This window comes from Hippichthys cyanospilos, chromosome 5 (assembly GCF_059441005.1).
Source record: "Hippichthys cyanospilos isolate Australia breed blue-spotted pipefish chromosome 5, RoL_Hcya_1.0, whole genome shotgun sequence".
In the NCBI taxonomy this organism is placed as follows: domain Eukaryota; kingdom Metazoa; phylum Chordata; class Actinopteri; order Syngnathiformes; family Syngnathidae; genus Hippichthys; species Hippichthys cyanospilos.
Genome location: NC_142373.1, coordinates 8,031,395 through 8,048,594, shown reverse-complemented (window position 1 = coordinate 8,048,594; position 17,200 = coordinate 8,031,395). Strand labels below are relative to the sequence as shown.

General features: G+C 56.6%; 1 protein-coding gene across 1 annotated transcript; it reads right to left on the bottom strand.

Annotated features, from left to right (window-relative positions):
• Positions 1-372: 372 nt before the first annotated feature.
• LOC148423294 (titin-like) lies at positions 373-16,978 on the bottom strand. Its single transcript, XM_088415004.1, has 29 exons — positions 16,880-16,978; positions 16,655-16,802; positions 16,302-16,522; positions 16,104-16,200; positions 15,565-15,861; positions 15,157-15,456; positions 14,457-14,771; positions 13,910-14,136; positions 13,667-13,817; positions 12,931-13,212; positions 12,311-12,613; positions 11,711-12,016; positions 11,257-11,538; positions 10,493-10,680; positions 10,310-10,421; positions 9,964-10,102; positions 9,625-9,788; positions 9,227-9,378; positions 8,521-8,677; positions 8,159-8,440; positions 7,022-7,321; positions 5,984-6,277; positions 3,599-5,600; positions 2,822-3,509; positions 2,427-2,691; positions 1,894-2,220; positions 1,504-1,788; positions 1,035-1,334; positions 373-683 (listed from the first exon to the last, which is right to left on the bottom strand). The coding sequence occupies exons 1-29, from the start codon at positions 16,976-16,978 to the stop codon at positions 373-375; spliced, it is 8,994 nt and encodes a 2,997-aa protein (XP_088271130.1).
• Between the last annotated feature and the right edge of the window lie 222 nt (positions 16,979-17,200).

The following is a 17,200-nucleotide window of genomic DNA, read 5'->3' as shown; positions in this document are numbered from 1 at the left end:
CCCAGAGCGGGCGTGTCCAAATTGCGCCCTGAAAATCGACCGGGCCCGCACCGGTCGGGAGCCGCGGCAACAGGAGAAGACGATAAAGACAAGGAAGGAAAGCACGTCCGATTCAAAGGAGGCGGAGCCCGACGAGCTGATCATTTGAATCAGGTGCGACGAAGGTGGAAACATATAAAACGCGCGGGATAGCGAGGACTGCAAGTTCACATCGATTTGAACCCCCACTTGCGTACGCGTGCCTTTGCATTAGCGGTGCGCGGGCGGACACTATCTCCTTAAGTCTCCTTGAGTCTCCTTAAGAATTACCGCAAAACGCGCACAAGCAATTTCCTTGTTTGAGACACTCCCGCTCCAGACCTGGACACACGTCTACTCACTGAGCTGCTCCTTGGCCTCAAAGACTCCCTCGGCCTCCCGAGCAAGACTGACGCCAACAGAGTTCCTGGCCGCCACTCTGAACTTGTACTTCTTGCCTTCCTTCAGACCCACGACCACGATGGTCAAGTCTTTGACCACGGAGTAGGGTGTCCACTTGTCCTGCGGCGCCCCCTCCTCCTGGTAGTCCACCACATAGCCGTTGATCTTGGCTCCTCCGTCTCGGAGCGGCTTGAGCCAGCCCAGCGTGGCACTGTTCCTAGTCATCTCCAAAACGTCCATCTTTTTGGGCGGATCTGGCTCGCCTAAACACCGCAGAGGGTCTTAATACATACAAGCAGCACTGAACACACCTTGTCAGGCACAACCGTCACCGGTGTGGCATACAACTTTTTCGCTCGCCGTAAACGACGCAGAGGGTGTATAATGAAGGACATTTAGGAGAACCGTACAAACATGTCTCCGGTAGGTACGCCGAGGTGCAATAATTAGCCGCCTCGTTTGGCATCCTAGCTGTTACTACCACGCCCGCTTGATATTGAGACAGAATTGGATGGAGTGTCTCCGTTTACTAGATGGCAGAAACACTCGCCCTTGAGCTACAAGTCGCGGAGGATGGTGGTGGACGATAAACATGAGCATAAAGGATCACTCACTGATGGGGTCTTTAGCCAGGTAAGACTTGGGCGAATCCTGAGGAACTCCGATTCCGTATTTGTTGACCGCCATCACCCGGAAGTAGTACTCGATGCCAGGGGCCATGGTGGTCACCTTGAAGCTGGTCTTCTTCAGGTCCTCGGTGCACTTGGTCCACGTCTTTCTGTCCACTTCTCGTTTTTCCACAATGTAATTGAGGATGGGGCTCCCGCCGTCATTCTCCGGCGGCGACCAGGACAGCTGCGCCGTTGTTTTGGTGACGTCAGTTGCCTCCAGACCACCCACGGGGCCGGGCGTGTCTAACGAAGGACGTTTGCAAAATCGGATCATCGGCTTACAAATCAACTTTTCAACCGGCCCTTCGCTTCACCGACAGCAAATACCGCTTCGGTTCACGAGCTACGCGGCATGACACAGGTTTGTGGGGGAATTTGCAAGGTAGGGTCAACTGTTTTGCCTGTTACTCACCGAGCACTTTGACACGAACAAAGACCGCCTTCTCTCCAGCCGAGTTGGAGAGATTCAGTGAGTACTTTCCCGAATCTTCCCGGGTGCTTTCAGGGATCACTAGGAAAGTCATAGTGTCCACTTGGTCCACGTGACCTCTACGGACAACGTTGTCCACCCCCACACGCTTCCAGGTGACCTTGGGGGCGGGACGTCCTCTGATGATAGCAAAAAGCCGGATTGGGCAGCCGGCCCGGACCGACAGACCTTTCCTCAAACTTGCGTCCAGGTCAATCTCCGGAGCCTCTGTTGCCGTGGAAAAAGACATCCAAGGTTAAAACTCATGCTGATGACGAGGTACACGAGCTCACAAAAAGGATTACGCCACTGTCGACCAAGTCTCGTTCTTACCCAGGATCTCCTTGGGGAAGACCGCTTCCTTTAAGTAGGCGTGACGTCCCCAGCCCACCTGGTTTTGGGCAGAGACCTTGAATTCGCACTCCTGTTTCTCATCCAGCTGTCCGACGGTGAACTCCCTGAGGACCAGGGGCCCGTGGGTGTCTATTCTTTTCCAGCCTTCGGTGGGCTTCTCGGGGTCCACCTCACTCTTCAGTCTCATGTCCAGACTGTAGCCGAGGATTGGCGCACCCCCGTCGTACACCGGTTTGGACCAGGAAAGCGTGATGGAGGTCTTGGTGCTGTCGGCCACCTTCAGGCCCGCGGGTGGCCCGGGTGGTTCTGGAGATGGAGAAAACAACAATAACAGTTTGGAGTAGAGCAAGGCGTGAAAAAAGTAACAATTGGGCGTAGAAGGCAGCCGAATTAGAATGTTGGACGCGATGGCAGTCCTTGAAGACCCGTGTCAATAGGTAATACATGGTGTTAGAAGTTGCAGAGCCACTGTTCCGGAAAACGGGCGGGCGGGGATGAGTCCGATAACTCACCGATGGGGTCTTTGGCCATGACCGGTCTGCAGGGTTTGCTGGGATCGCCCAGACCAACCTCATTCTCTGCCCTGACTCTGAACTGATACTCGTGGTTGGGGATCAGGTTGGTCACTTTCATGCGTCTCTCAGGGATTGGACTCTTAGTGCATGGCACCCAGCGTACCGCCCTCTTTTCCTTCCTCTCCAGGATGTAGCCCGTGATGGACTTCCCACCGTCATTCTCGGGAGGAGCCCAGACCACGGTCATCTCCTCTTTGCTTATCTGCGCGACAAGAATAGGATCGTCATTTTGGCTGTACTCATCCGGAACCTTCGGGTTTACGTCCAGGGCGCTGGTGCGTCCATCTATCCGTCTACTGTGTTTCAAGCCAACGCGTGTGTTCAGAACCAACCTTGGTGACCTCGGGGGCATCAGGTGGTCCAGGCCTGTTGAACTGGGTCCTGACCGTGACGGGCTTGCTTTCCACGGCGGGCCCAGTTCCCATCTTGTTCTCAGCCCGTACTCTGAAGATGTACTCGTTGCCCTCTACAAGGCGAGTCACGTTGCAGTACGCCGTGACTACTGAGGCGGAATAGGTGGACCACACCATCCTCCTCGTCTCGCATTTTTCCAAAATGTAGCTGTCCACCTCGCAGCCTCCGTCATCTTCCGGCGGGTCCCAAACCACTCGACACTTGTCCGCGCCGAGGCCTGTGACTCTCAGGTTCCTGACGGCTCCGGGAACATCCAGAACGTTCACGTTGGCGTACGCCGTGAAGGTTCCGGCAGAGTTGGTGGCGGTGACAATGTACTTCCCGGAGTCGGCGCGTCGGGACTTGGTCAAAAGGAACTTGGAGTAGTCGGAACCGGTCTCGTAGCTGATTCTGGGGTTGTCCCCGGCGGCTTTGTCCTTGGTCCATTTAACGTCAGGGTGAGGCTTTCCTCTTAAGGCGGCTTCCATCCTGACCGACTCTCCAGCCTTGACGGTCAGCGTTCCAGAAAGCTTCAGGTCAAGAACCGGCTTCTGGATTTCCTCCCGCACCAGGATATCAGACAATTTCACCCAGCCGCTCTCTCCTCCTTCATTGACGCTTTGCACCCTGAAAAAGAAAAAGAAAGCAGAGAACGTATACCCTTTTCAAATCTGTTTGAAGACCGTTTAGTGGCTATGACGAGTCGTTCGACGCACCTGAAAGTGTACGTTTGGTTTTCGAGGCACTTGTCCGCCAAAAAGGAAGTGTTAGTTAGGACGCCGGTGTTGAGTTTTTCCCATTCCTGTGCGTCCTTGGCTTTGCACTCCAGGTTGTAGGAGAGGTTAGGGCTGCCGCCGTCGTAGTCAGGCCTCCTCCACCTCAGGTAGACGTAGGTCTTCCCAATGTCGGTCACCCTGAAGTTCTCGGGCTCGCCCGGTTTTTCAATAGGGTCGATGGCTAGCACGGGGACCTTGGTCTCCACGCAGGGCCCGGGTCCTATCTTGTTTTCCGCACAGACGCGGAACAGGTACTGGTGGCCCTCCATCAGCTTGGCCTTGATCTTGCGGTTGGTGCAATGGGAAGAAATCATAGACCACATGCTGATGCTGGGTTCTCGGCACTCCACGATGTAGTTGGTGATTTCGGAGCCACCGTTGTCTTTCGGCGCCTCCCAGTTGATCATGCAGGAGTCTCTGGTGACGTAGGTGGTGTGGAGGTTCTGGCAATGGCCGGGCCGGTCCAGAACATTGACGGTGATGCAGCAGGAGGCTTCTCCGCCCACATTTGAGGCTTTCAGGGAGTATTTCCCGTGGTCGGCTCTGGTGGCTTCTTTGATCTTCAGCTGGACCACTGGCAGGTTCTGGATCAGAGCTACACGTTTGCTGTTCTCCAGAAGCGTTGCTTCCTTAGACCACAGCACCTCGGGCTCGGGGCGGGCCTTGACGTAGCCGACAATGCTGATGTTGTGGCCAACGCGCACGGTGACGCGGTCGCGACAGGCGGCGTCCATTTCGATTTCCGGGGGGATCAAGATATCTTGAGCCGTGACGGACTCCGGAATTTCTCTGGACTCACCGTCGCCGATCATGTTGGAGGCAAACACTCTGAATCTGTAGGTACTGCCCTGCTCGAGACCCTTCACCGTGTAGGCACACAACTTGATGAAGTCGTCCACGTTGACTTTCTTCCAGTCTCCGTCAGCCTTCTTCGTTTCCACTGTGTAGCCCAGAATGGGACTGCCTCCGTCTTTGGTGGGCTTGGTCCACACCAAATCGGCCGAGGACTTGCTGTAATCTTTGACTTTGGGGTTGACCGGGGCGCTGGGTACCGTGATCTGCCTGCAGGGCTTGCAGAGGTCAGAGACGGGCGAGGGGCCGCTGTAGCCGGCGCAATTCTCGGCAAATACCCGGAATTCGTACTCGTTGCCCACAAACAAGCCCTGGACTCTGTAGCGGAGGTCTTTGCAGGGGGTCTTGTTCACACGGATCCACTTTCCTCCTTTGTGTCTGCGCTCCACGATGTAGCCGGTGATCTGACTACCTCCGTCAGACAGGGGCATGGTCCAGCTGACGGTGACGGCATCCTCTGAGACGTCGTGGGGCAGCGGCTTACCGGGCGGACTGGGCGGCATGAAGGAATGCTCCGCCACCGTGGGCTTGCTCTCCAGGGGCGCCCCGATGCCCATCTTGTTCTCTGCGCGTATGCGCACCACATACTCCACGCCCTTCTGCAGGCGTGCGATCTTGAGTTTGGTGGCCAGGCCGCCGGCGCTAACCCCTCCCCAAGTCTCCTTGTTGGACTCTCTCTTCTCCACGATGTAGTTGGTGACGGGACTGCCGCCGTCGTCCTTGGGGGGGCGCCACTCGATGGTCATGGAGTCAGGGCTCACCTCCAGAATGTTGACGGGCCCGACGGGCGCCGCCGGGACGTCGAGAACCGTGACGTTCAGAGCCGCCGTCTTGGTGCCGGCGAGGTTGGACACGGTAAGCAGATAGGTGCCGCTGTGGCTTCTGGTGCACTCGTTGACGCTGAGAATGGTGGAGAAGTTGTCGGTGTCGATCTTGACGTTGCCTCCGCTGGTGATCTCCTCTCCTTCCACGGACCATTTGGCGGCGGGGACCGGTATTCCTCTCATGATGGCGGGGAGCCTGATGGTGGTGCCCGCCTTCACCACCATGCCCTCCGTCAGCTTGACATCCACCTCCAGGACGGGAGGCACTGTTGGCAGACCGGACGCAGCGTGAGAGAAAACTAACTCCTCATCCCAGACGGCGATTCAAATAATTTGCCGTCTCTCTGGAACCGTATGAAAATGGACCGCTATCCGTGTCAAACTCGCCCCCCGTTTGGAAAAGCGTTTCAGCTACGTTCGTGCAAACATCGCCAAACGTCCCAAAGCTCTTTCTTTCTTTCTTTCTTTCTTTCTTTCTTTCTTTCTTTCTTTCTTTCTTTCTTTCTTTCTTTCTTTTTCGTGCGTGATTTTGTGGTTGCGCACGCGAGCTCCGGAAATATATGACGACTGTTCTGCTGCTGGCTTTACTCTTATAAAAAGAAAAAGAAAGCCCGCGAATCCTCCTCGCTCCCCTTAGTGCTAAACTCACCCAGCTTCTCCTGGCAGAGGATGGGAACGGTGGTGTCGGGTCTGCTGAGACCGACGGCGTTCTCGGCTCTCACTCGGAAACGATAGGTCTTGCCTTCTTCCAGGCCCGTCACGTGACTCTCCGGTATGCTGACCGTCTGCCACTCGTGCCAGTCCTTGGCTCCTTCTTCCTGATATTCCACCAGGAAGCCGGTAATCTCGCTTCCGCCGTTTCTGTCGGGCCAGTTCCAAACGAGCCACACTTCCGTCTTGTCCACGTCCACGTGGTGAAGGTCTTTGGGAGGACCGGGAGGGACTGCGGGAAGAACGCGCGCAGCTTTTTAGACAAGTGAGCGTCGACGCGCGTGAGCGCTCGGAGCTTTCCGTCGCATGGGTCCCGGAGGCCGTCTCCGACGGCTTTCTCCAACGTTTGCTTGCTTACGTTACGTACGCCGCGTTCGACTCTCCGAAAATGTTGACAAACATGTTGACAAACGCTGGAAAAAGGAGAGCGACTGCAAAAAGGCAAAATTGCGGCCCCTTGGCCTGGAAATGTGCAGCGATCGATAAGAAGGGTCCGTTCAATGATTGACGCGTTTTGCGGCTGCGTGCTTTCGTGCCGAACTTTGGTCACCTTCTTGTCCGGGAAAGACCTGTTCGTTTTCTTCAAACCTTCATATTCGACGTTATTCTTTTCCTTTTCGTTATTCTTATTTTTTTAAAGCTACGCAGGAAGTTTCTGGGCGGCGATGCCGGTTGCTCCAAGTCACCAAGGCTCGATAACCTCAAAAGGACGGCGGACCGTTGCAGTGGTCCCTACAGAGCCTTTTTTGTTTTTTGTTTTTTTTAACTTTTCAAAGTTAAAGCCCAGTTTTTCTGCGCGTTCAGACCCTCCAGCTAAGTGTGTGAATAACAATAATGACAGCGGAGAAGTAGAGGAAGAAAAAGAGGGGTGGAGTAAGAAGAATTGCTGAAGACTAAGCAGGCCGGAGGGGTGAAATGATTTTCTACGGACTGGCTTGGGTGGCGATTTCCGGACGGTACGTGCGCGACTACTCACAGAGCGGATTCATGGCTTTGACGGCCTTGGGCGTCTCCACGTACTCGCTGCGGCCGTACTGGTTCTCGGCCGCAACTCTGAAGGTGTAGGCCAGGCCCTCAGTCAGGTGCTTGAGCGTCATGCTGCGTTTCTTGGACGTGGAGCACACGGGAACCCACTGCGTGGAGCCCGTGTCTTTTTTCTCCACCACAAAGTTGGTAATGCGAGCGCCTCCGTTGTCCTCCGGGTCCCTCCAGGACAGGTTGGCCGAGTCGCTCCTGACGTCGGACACGCGAAGGTGCTGGACAGGACCGGGTTTGTCTGAAGACAAAACGAGGACGACTCGTCACTCGGACCTCCGCCCATACAGCGACACGGAGGGTTGAGAATCCGCGTGAACCTCATTTGACATTCTCTTAACTTTTGCTCATCGGTCGAAGGCTTAGGAATCCCCTTGCGCCGTGTGCCTTTGGTCAACAAGGGGCCAAGCGGCAAAATGCGCAACCGGGCTTTGATCCGCCAAAGGGTTGGGCTTAAGGTTCAGATTCCTCGCACTATGAGCGGTCGGTGAAAATCCCGCCAGCGTGATGTTGAAAGCGCTCTAAGCAGGTGTCTTTCCCTTTCCTCGCCACGCGGCTCCAGTTCTTTTTGCCATAGATAAAGGAGGTTGCTCCACTAAGTTTATGATTGCGTATGTAAATGCCAAAGATCGCAATCCATAAACCGGTCGAAAGGAATACCCTTTGGGGTTTTTTAACCCCGCGCTGGGCGGCGTAGCTTGCCGCTATTAATTGGATCGGCATCATCGCTTTGACGCCGTCCTCTCCCTTTTCATAGTACTCCTCTGTGCAAACGAGGACGGACCCGGACGCCGCTTCGGTCTACTCGCTTCTTTTATTGAAAACAATGCCGCTGCTGCAACGGGCGCCGACGTCGCCCCTCAGCTCGTCCCGTCGTACGGTAATTATCGGAAGTAAGAAGGCGGCCGATATGGAATGCACATTTTCGCGTCAAAACTTGGCTCCCGTGGCTGACGGGTCTATCTTCCAAGAACGTCCCCCCAAAAAAATCACATTTTCAGTTGCTGTTTATAGGATGCACCCGTACTTTTGGCCTTTTTCCGTGGGTAAAAAAGTCAAATTTGCGTCGACTTCGTACCAAATACCAAGACCGTGCAGGTGACGGTCTTGGAGCCGGCAGGGTTTTCGACGGTGAGGGTGTAGTCTCCGCAGTCGCCGCGGTTGCAGAATCTCATCACCAGCTTGGTGCCCTCTTGGTTGGTCTCGATGTCTGCCCTGGGGGGCACATCTGCATCGTTCTTCTTCCAGACCACGGAAGGGAAGGGGATGCCCTTGATGGCGGCCATGAGGGTGATGTGGGTGCCCACCAGGGCCTTCACCTCCCGAGTCATACCGGCGTCCAGAATCAGCTCCGGCGGCTCTGAGGTGGCGACAGGCAAAGGCGGAGGTGAGCCGCCCGGCCACGAGACCGCCTTTTTCGACCGAGTCCGAGAGGCCCACCGAGACGGTCCTTCACTCGGACCGGTTCTTTGACGTTAGCGGGGTCGGACTCCCCGGCCGCGTTGACGGCCTTCACTCTGAAGCGGTAGAGCGCGCCGTCCTCCAGGCCCACCACCTTGAACTCGGTTCCCTGGCAAGAATCTGGAGTGTGGTTCACCTGGTGGTTGACGCAAGCACAAAGGTTAGAGTTTCAGACAGAAGCGTTTTGCAGTTCCGTACCACAATATGATGGAAGGACTTGTGTTCCAGAAAACTTTCGGAAAATGTCTCTAGCCCTTTTTGACATCTTTAAGTTGTCGATCCAAACAAATGTACCTTTAGGAAAGAAACCGGGGTGGTCTCTTCATTTTGGCCATGGCTCACGCGTGCCGGAAGCAAAGCTAGTTTGTTGATGGCGTAGGGAAGACGGCCGAAAAGGATTTTATGGCCGATCCCGAACAGTTGGAAGCTCTGCAATACTAAAACTATCCATCCGTTTTCTACCGCACGTCCGGGGTCGGTTCGCGGGGGAGCCCGGACTTCCCTCCTACACGGCTGCTTGGTCCGGCTCCTCGGGGAGGAATCCGGAGCCCGCATATGATATGAACATATGAACTACGATAACCCCGATCAGTGCCTGTCCTTAGTCCACAATCAATCCTTTCTTTTCGCTCCTCGAGCAGTATGTGCCCTTCCCGCGTACAAAGGGAACGCGCGGGCGGCTTACCTTTTGCCAGTCCTCCTGGCCAGCCTTCTGGAATTCCATGAGGTAGCCGAAGATCTTGCCTCGGCCCGTGTCGGCAGGCGGCTCCCACGACAGCGTCACGGACTCTTTGGTGTGGTCCGTGACCTTCAGATTGAGCGGTGGGCTCGGCCTCACTGCGGAAAAAAGCGTCATAGGGTGACGAGGTCTCGAGCGGCTCTTTTCGAGCCCCGGGCTCAGTTGGGCTCCGCGACCCGCGGGCGGCGTCACTCAAATTTGCCCTTCGGCCGACAAATCCGAGGAGCGCGCAAGCAGATGGCGTCATTCGAAAGGAGGCTCGGAGCAAATTTTTTTCGCTCCGGGCATTCTGGGTTCTTCGGACGGCGTCGCGGAGCACCGGACGCGACCGTTGCGCGTCTTACCGATGGGGTCTTTGGCGAAGACGGGCTTGGAGGGCGGGCTGGGGTCACCCACGCCCACCACGTTCTCTGCGCTGACTCTGAATTCGTACTCGCAGCCCTTGAGCAGGTCCGGGACCAAGTACTCCACCATGGGATGGATCTTTTCCTTGTTGCACCGCACCCATCTGCCAAGCAAAAAGCAATCCAGTTGGAGTCTGCGCAGGTCCGCGAAAGTCCAGCGTGGGAAAGCAGAAACCTCCGGCCCACGCCTTCTCCGCGTGCACCAATGACCTTAATTCAAAAGACGCACTTTTGCCGAGCGCGGCGCCGACGCGAGCCGCCGACGGAGCGGCTTGGTACCTGTTGGCCATGGTCTCCTTCCTCTCCACGACGTAGCCCGTGATGGGCTTTCCTCCGTCGGCCGGAGGCTCCCAGCGAATCAGGGCTCGGTCGTGGTAGACTTCCTTCACGGCGGGCTGCTTGGGAGCGTCCGGAACCCCTGCGGGCGGGGCAAACATACCACACGCTCGCATCGGTGCGCGATAGCGTCACTCCCGAGCCGGCCGACAACTTGGTTTTGGTGGCATGACTGCTAATTCACTCTCGGTGTTCCTTTGCCAGTTTTCTCTTTTTTTTCGTTTGTTCTCATTGGCTGTCACGGGCCGGCTTCCGGTACGCTATGACTTACGGGGCCGTCATCACTTACTGAACATGTCTCTGGCCTTGGCCTCGGCAGAGAGCAGCGGGTCGCTGATGCCATAGATGTTCTGGGCCATGATTCTGACGACGTACTCGCGACCCTCAATCAGTTTCGGCACCTTGAACGGGCAAAAGGCTCCGGTCAGACAAAGGGGCGAGCGAGCCGGGCGGGACGGCCGAGCGCGCAGACCCTGCAGCCGGTCCTGGTGCACGACGCGCTGACGGGCATCCACAGGTCTCGGTTGGTGTCTCTCTTCTCGACCACGTAGTTGGAAATGGCGCAGCCGCCGTCGTCCAGGGGAGGGTTCCAGGAAATGATCATGTGGTCTCGGCTGACCTCGTCAAAGCGCACGGGGCCCTCGGGAGGCTGAGGTCGGTCTGGCGGGAGGAAGCGTTGACAGGCGTTTTCAGGCCTCGTTTCCTCTCGGCCACAAACTAAACCCGTTCTTCTTGGGCGTCAATCTACTACTGCGCAGTCCCGCAATTTTCCACTTTGAAGGAGAAAAGAGTGCGATTGCGACCCGGCCTCAGTTTGCACTTGTATTATCGAAGGGGTCCTTAAAAAGAGACCTTAAAAAAGGACATGGCCTAATTGCAGGGTCGGCCACGCCATCCTCTGCTGTCGAAAACACAAGTAATAAGGTATTAAACTGGCCTTGCGCTCTTGGGAGCGCCGGACGTTTTGTCACACTCTGAAATGCTAACGGGCACCGTGGTTGTCCTTGCCACTCTTTTCACCGAAGAGGCTTGCTCGTTTGACTATTAGCTCGCGATTGTTAGGCGCGGGAAATGAGTCGGGCCGCTTGAGCGAGTCCGCCGCGCGGCCCGACCTTTTTCCCGGCCCTATCCGCAACCTGGCTCACATGCTCTGCTCGGAACCACTTTAGACCGGAGTCGCAAATAGTGGCGGCCTTTCCCCACTTGTTGTCCGCACCGAGGTGGCGGGCGACTCACCGACGACGGTGACGGCGCAGATTCCCGTTCGCTTTCCGGCCGCGTTGTCCACGGTGACGCAGTAGCGGCCGCTGTGGTCTCGTCTGGCCTTGATGAAGTCGAGGGCCAGATGCGTGGCACCGACGCGGACGGCAAGGTCCGCGTCCGGCTTCAGCTCCTCCTCGTTCTTTGTCCAGGTGACGGCGGGCGCGGGTTTGCCACCGTACCGTCCCGACAGCGTGCAGCCGTCTCCCGCCTTCACCGTCATCTTGTCTCGGAAATCCAGGTCCAGATTGGGAGGTTCTGACGGACAGAAGCCGCAAACGTGTGTTCTAAGTGGCGCGTTGGAGCCTTTCTCCCCGCGGAGTCCCGGTTGGCTAATCAAAAAATACTCTCGAACTAAGCTCGATCAAACAGCGAAAACGTGGGCGATGAGAATCGAGCGACCGGATGAGGTCGGGGCGGCTGGACTCACCTAGCTCGTCCTTGCACTGGACGTGTTTGGTGGCAAAGGAGAATTTGCCCTGTCCCACCATGTTGACGGCGGAGACGCGGAATTCGTGGCTGGAGCCGTCCTTGAGCCCGCTCAGGGTGAACTTCCTGTCCATCAGCTTGGCGTCTCCTCCCACGCGAACAAAGTTGTCTTGACCGATCGCGCGAGACTCCAGGACGTAGCCGGTGATCTCCGCGCCGCCGTCGTACTTAGGCGGCTTCCAGGCGACCGAGATGGAGTCCTTGCTGACGGCCGTGACCACCAGGTCCTCCGGACGCTCGGGTACGGCTGCGAGACACGCCAGTTGTACGGTGCCGTCTTTATGGATGTAACACTCGAAACTACGCGGCGCTTTACATGTCCGACATGCACGGCGGCTGATTTCCTCCATACGACACGGATATGATCTCGTCAGGGTCGATAAGGCCGAATATGGTAAACTGAGCTTTCCTTTGCGTGATTCGAACTCCATGTAATCGTACAACTTCGCCTTGCTCTCGGTGAAGCTCGCCCGTCCCCCTTCCCCTCCGAGCGAGTGCGCTGAAAAACGTTCAGGGGAATAAAAAAAAATAAAACACTTACAGATGGGGTCTTTGATGAGCACGACTCTATCCGTCTCCACAAAGGGTCCCATGCCGATTATGTTCTCGGCGGCGATCCTGAAGAAGTATCCTTTCCCATTCAGCAGTCCCTGCACCACGGCATTGTTCCTGGTCACCGTGTAGGTGACCGAAGTCCAGCCCATGCGGTCCGACTCCCGCTTCTCGATGATGTAGTTGGTGATGGCCGAACCGCCGTCGTCTTCGGGGGAATACCAGGTCAACTTGCACGAGTCGTTGGTCAGGTTCTCGCCGGCGAAGGGGAGGCCGACCGGTCCGGGTACGTCTGGAGGCCAGACAGACCGCTCATCGCATATGCGGTCGTCCCCTGCGCCGCGCCCGCTCTACCGTATCCATCAATATTTCGGACGAGCGCGCACTTTTGAGCAGAGATTTTTAACACTTAAGCGGGTCCCCTTTCAACGGCACCCGGGATGCTGCCGCTTCAGCATGCACGCCGGATAGAGTAAGAACAAGTCGCCGGGTTGGCTACTCATGCAAACTAGCCCATCAAAACTAATTGAGAAGACTGAGGAAGGACTACGTAGAAGTCCTAAAAACAAACAAGTGAGGACAGTAGCCCGCGCGACCCTCTGAACTCACCCAGGACCTCGACGATGACGGCCTTCTTCCTCTCGCCGCCTTCGTTCTTTGCGCAGAGCGTGTAGATGCCCTGGTGCTGGCGTTTGCAATTCTTGATCACCAGCGAGTTGGAGATGCCCGTGGTCTCCACTGCCGCTTCCTTGGGCACCTCGCCGTCATCCCGACACCAGCTGATGCGCGGCGCCGGTTTGCCGGACACGTAGGCGATGATTCGGATGGTCCCGCCGGCGTGGACCACGATCTTCTCCTTGACGGAGGCGTCTAGGTCCATCTCGGGGGCGACTGAGGGATGGGGGGGGGGGGGGGGGGGGGGCACTCGGTAAGCAACGCAACACCGAGACGTGTGGCTAGCACATAGCTGGTACCTAGCTAGCAGCTCTCGTGGTATCAGCGAAATGCAGATGTGAGACCTTGACTTAAGTTTGATTCGTTTGTTAATCGAGCTCATGACCGGATTCACCAGTATGTGACACAAAACCTCTATTGCTAAGGTACCCCAAGGTGGTGCCAAAGAGAGAGAGCGAAAGAGAGCGAGAGAGAGAGAGAGATCGTAATAATAAATATTGGGAAAAAATATCCCAAAATAAAACCAAAATTTTCGAAAAGGTACAATCCATGAGAAACGTGTTGCGTGCGCCACTAAAAACGAAAGAAAGAAAAGCTGCGAGAAGATTTTCGAAGAGCACCCCCGTATCGTACAAAAACAAAGTCAAGGTAGCGCCATATTTGAACTTACTTGTCCTGTCCCTGGTTTCGATCAGTTCGGAAACAAGTCCCGGTTCACCGACGCCGGCGGCGTTCACGGCTCGGACTCTGAAGCGGTACAAAACGCCTTCTTTCAAACCGGCCACCACATACTTTGTTCCTCTGATCTCCGTGTCCTTGGCCTGGAGAGAGCGCACCGCAGGCACAAAGGACACGTTAGGGTTGGGGGCAAACCAAATTTCCCGGGACTGCGGTCGGGCGTGACTTAGGTTACCTTCTCCCAGCTCTCTGGAGCCTCGGGCTCCTTCTCCTCGTCGGCACCGCTCAGAAGGAGCAACTTTCTCTGAGCCTTCTTCTCTTCTTCTTCCTTGTTCACCTCCTTATATTCCACAACGTATCCGGTCACCTTGGAGCCTCCGTCGACCAGGGGAGGAAGCCATTCCAGCTCTACCGTCGACCTGGTCCAGTCCGTCACCTTCGGAGAGGGCGGGCCGGGAGGCTCTGAGCATTACACGAGAGTTGAGGTTAGCGCGCCGGTGGGCTCATCTCAAGAACGCGGCAAGCGACCGTCCCTAAGTCAGGAAAACTAGTCGCAAACGCTCCGAAACCGGTGAAAACACCTGAGGGAAAAACACTGACAGACAGGCTCAAAGACAGCAAAGTTCTCATCGCAGATGGTCTGAAAGTAACGGTTGACCACCAGGTGTCGCCGACAGTAACAAATGAAAGCCGGCCGCGGGTGGTCGCCACCGAAGCGAAACTAGTTCGCGATTGAAAACTCACGGCGACTACTCACGGAACGCTGGGGGCGGCCGACTTACTGATTGGGTCCCGGCAGAGCACGGGGTCCGAGGGTATGCTGGGCAGTCCGCATCCCGCCGCGTTGGCGGCGCTGACCCGGAACTGGTAGGTGGAGCCCTCCGCCAGGCCGGTGACATCCCAGTTGTTACCAAGGGGCAGCGCCCGAATGGGCTGGCGGTTGACGCGAGCCCAGCGCTTGCTGGTGGTCTCCTTCTTCTCGATGAAGTAGCCGGTGACCGGTGAGCCGCCGTCGTATTTGGGCTCCTCCCAGTTCACCGTCATGGACTCCACGCACACGTTGGTCACGGTGGGCTTCTCGCACTGGCCAGGAACAGCTGCAGCGGAGCAATTGAGAGGATCAAGCACGGGCCAGTGTTACGAGTTCGAGTCTCTAGTCCGGCTTGGACTTGAAGGACAGGGTTGGGGTTTCAAAAAGCAGTTCCGTTGGGGATTTAGGCTTTCAAGTTAAAGTATGCTAAGCGTTTGTAGCTTTTAAACACAGGTCGCGCAAAACAGCGGGGTTTCAACCTGGAGTTTAAAGGCGCTCAAGCTTTCAAGCTTGCCTTTCAAATGAGGGCTTCGCGAAAGAGTGAGAATTTCAGGCGTGGGTTAGCGCTTCAAATTGGGCTTGGAGGGCTGGGTTCGCGTCGGAATGAATCAAGGTTTGAAGAGGGTATTCTAAAACAGGTTTGGAGGCCCGCGTGTAGCTTTGCCACTCACTGAAGAGGTTCCTGGCCTTCTCCGGCTCACTGATCAGCGGCGGCCCGACTCCAAACTTGTTCTGCGCCATGACTCTGAACTCGTACTCGTGATTCTCCGTGAGCCTGGTCACCAGGTAAGCGCACTCCTTGGGTTCGTTTGACACGTGGACCCAGGACTTGCGGTTGTCCTCGCGCTTCTCCACCACGTAGTTGGTGATCTTGGACCCGCCGTCGTCCAGGGGCGGCTTCCAGGACAGGCCGATCCTGTCGGCGAACACCTCGGTGAACTTCACGGGTCCCTCGGGGGGGCCGGGGGGGCCTGCGGGGGTCACAACGGGTATCGTTAAGAGCTCGGTGCTGGGGGATTCTTCTTCCCCGCCGGCTCCCAGGAGCCCAGACGGTAGTCAAGCGCGGCAATGTCGCTGACCCAAAACGAAGAGTTTGACGTCCTTGGTGACGGTGCCCAGAGCATTGCTGGCCGTCAGGCTGTAGAGGGCGCTGTCGTCGCGGGTGGCCCGCTGCAGCATCAGCGTGCACTTGTCGTGCGTCACCAGCTTGCCCACGCGCTGGTCGTAGAGCACGGCCGTCTTCTGCTCGGGCGCGGCCAGGCCGGCCTTGTGCCACGACAGGCTGGGAAAGGGACAGCCGCTCACCTTGGCTGGCAGGCTGACGTCGCAGCCCTCCTCGCCCTCCAGAACCTCCCGCAGCTCGATGGCGGGCGGGCCTGAAACGCCGGCAAACGCGCACGTCAAAAGGGGTGTGCGCCAATATCGCCGCCTCTTCAACTCTCTCCGCGGGTGTCGACCGAAGCGCATTCGGTCCCGAGCGAAAAGGCTTTTTAAACCGGATCATAAAATGTTGACTTGTTTTCCAAAGAAATAACGCGGCGGGACTTGAGACTAGCCCCGTCGGACGAACGTTAGATTTTCCGTCGAGAGAAATTCGGCGGGGGCCGCTTCGACTCACAGGTCTGGTCCTTGATGATGAGCGGTCCGGCCGTGGCCGAGGGTCGACCGGGTCCGGCCGCGTTCACGGCTTTCACTCGGAACTCGTACTCCCCTCCCTGAAGCGGGGAGGAAAAACAAAACAAAAACAAAAAAACGCAAGGCGGTCACACAGCGCTCGTGGCAGTCGGACGAGCGGAAGGCGGGGACCGGGACGGACCTCCTGCAGGTCCTCCACCACAAAGCTGAGCTCCTCCACGTCTCGCTTGTTGCACTGCTTCCACGTTTCCTTCTCTTTGCCGCTGGTGTCCCAGCTTAAGCGCTCGACCACGTAATGCGTGACGGGAGAACCGCCGTCGTTTTTGGGAGGCTCCCAGCTCAGGGTCACCGTGTTCTTGGTCACCAGGTTGACCTTCAGCTTGGTAGGTGGGTCTGGCGGGTCTGCAGGTGTAGATGCAAGTCAGAGTATGACGACGAAATAGAACTGCGCTCGGGCTCGTAGCCGGGACTCCATAACCGCCGTGTGGCATTGGAAGGAAAGAAAAAAAACTAATAAGGGCAGCGCGCACTCACAGATGGGGTCCCTGGCCTGGACGGGATCAGCGGTGACCGTAAAGGGACCGAAGCCCAGTCGGTTCTCGGCTCGTACTCTGAAGAGGTAGTTCTGACCCTCCAGGAGGCCCGGCACCACGAAGGCTTGACTGGCGCAGGCCGCGTTGACCTGAGCGACGGTCAGAACGGCCACATTGTCATTTGTTCATCTTGGCATACTCCCCGATCCGTCCGTCCTTCCTGTACCTTGGTCCAGGCCTTGTCAGTGACACATTTCTTCTCAATGAAGTAGCTTTTGATTCTCTCTCCGCCGTCATTGTCGGGCAGCTTCCAGATCAGCCTCATGGTTGAGCGGGTGACGTCTGTCACCTTCAGATCCTTTGGAGGTCCGGGGACATCTGAAACCACAAATGATCATCTTGTAATTGTAACTTCTTTTCGTAAAAGGGACAACGTGTAAGATTTAGACCGCTTTGCCGATAAAGAGGAATTCGTGAAACGATCGTACGTTTCGAAAACCTGCAGATAAATGGCTTATTAACGGCCGAGGATATGTTTGAAATAGAA

Excerpts from the sequence above, each read along its gene's own strand:
- LOC148423294 (XM_088415004.1), bottom strand. The coding sequence starts at position 16,978 with ATGAGGCTGATCTGGAAGCTGCCCGACAATGACGGCGGAGAGAGAATC. Across the intron at positions 16,201-16,301 it reads TGGTGGAGGACCTGCAGGAG|GGAGGGGAGTACGAGTTCCG; the intron begins GTCCGTCCCGGT and ends TCCCCGCTTCAG. Across the intron at positions 12,017-12,310 it reads GCTCATCAAAGACCCCATCT|CCGTACCCGAGCGTCCGGAG; the intron begins GTAAGTGTTTTA and ends CGTGTCTCGCAG.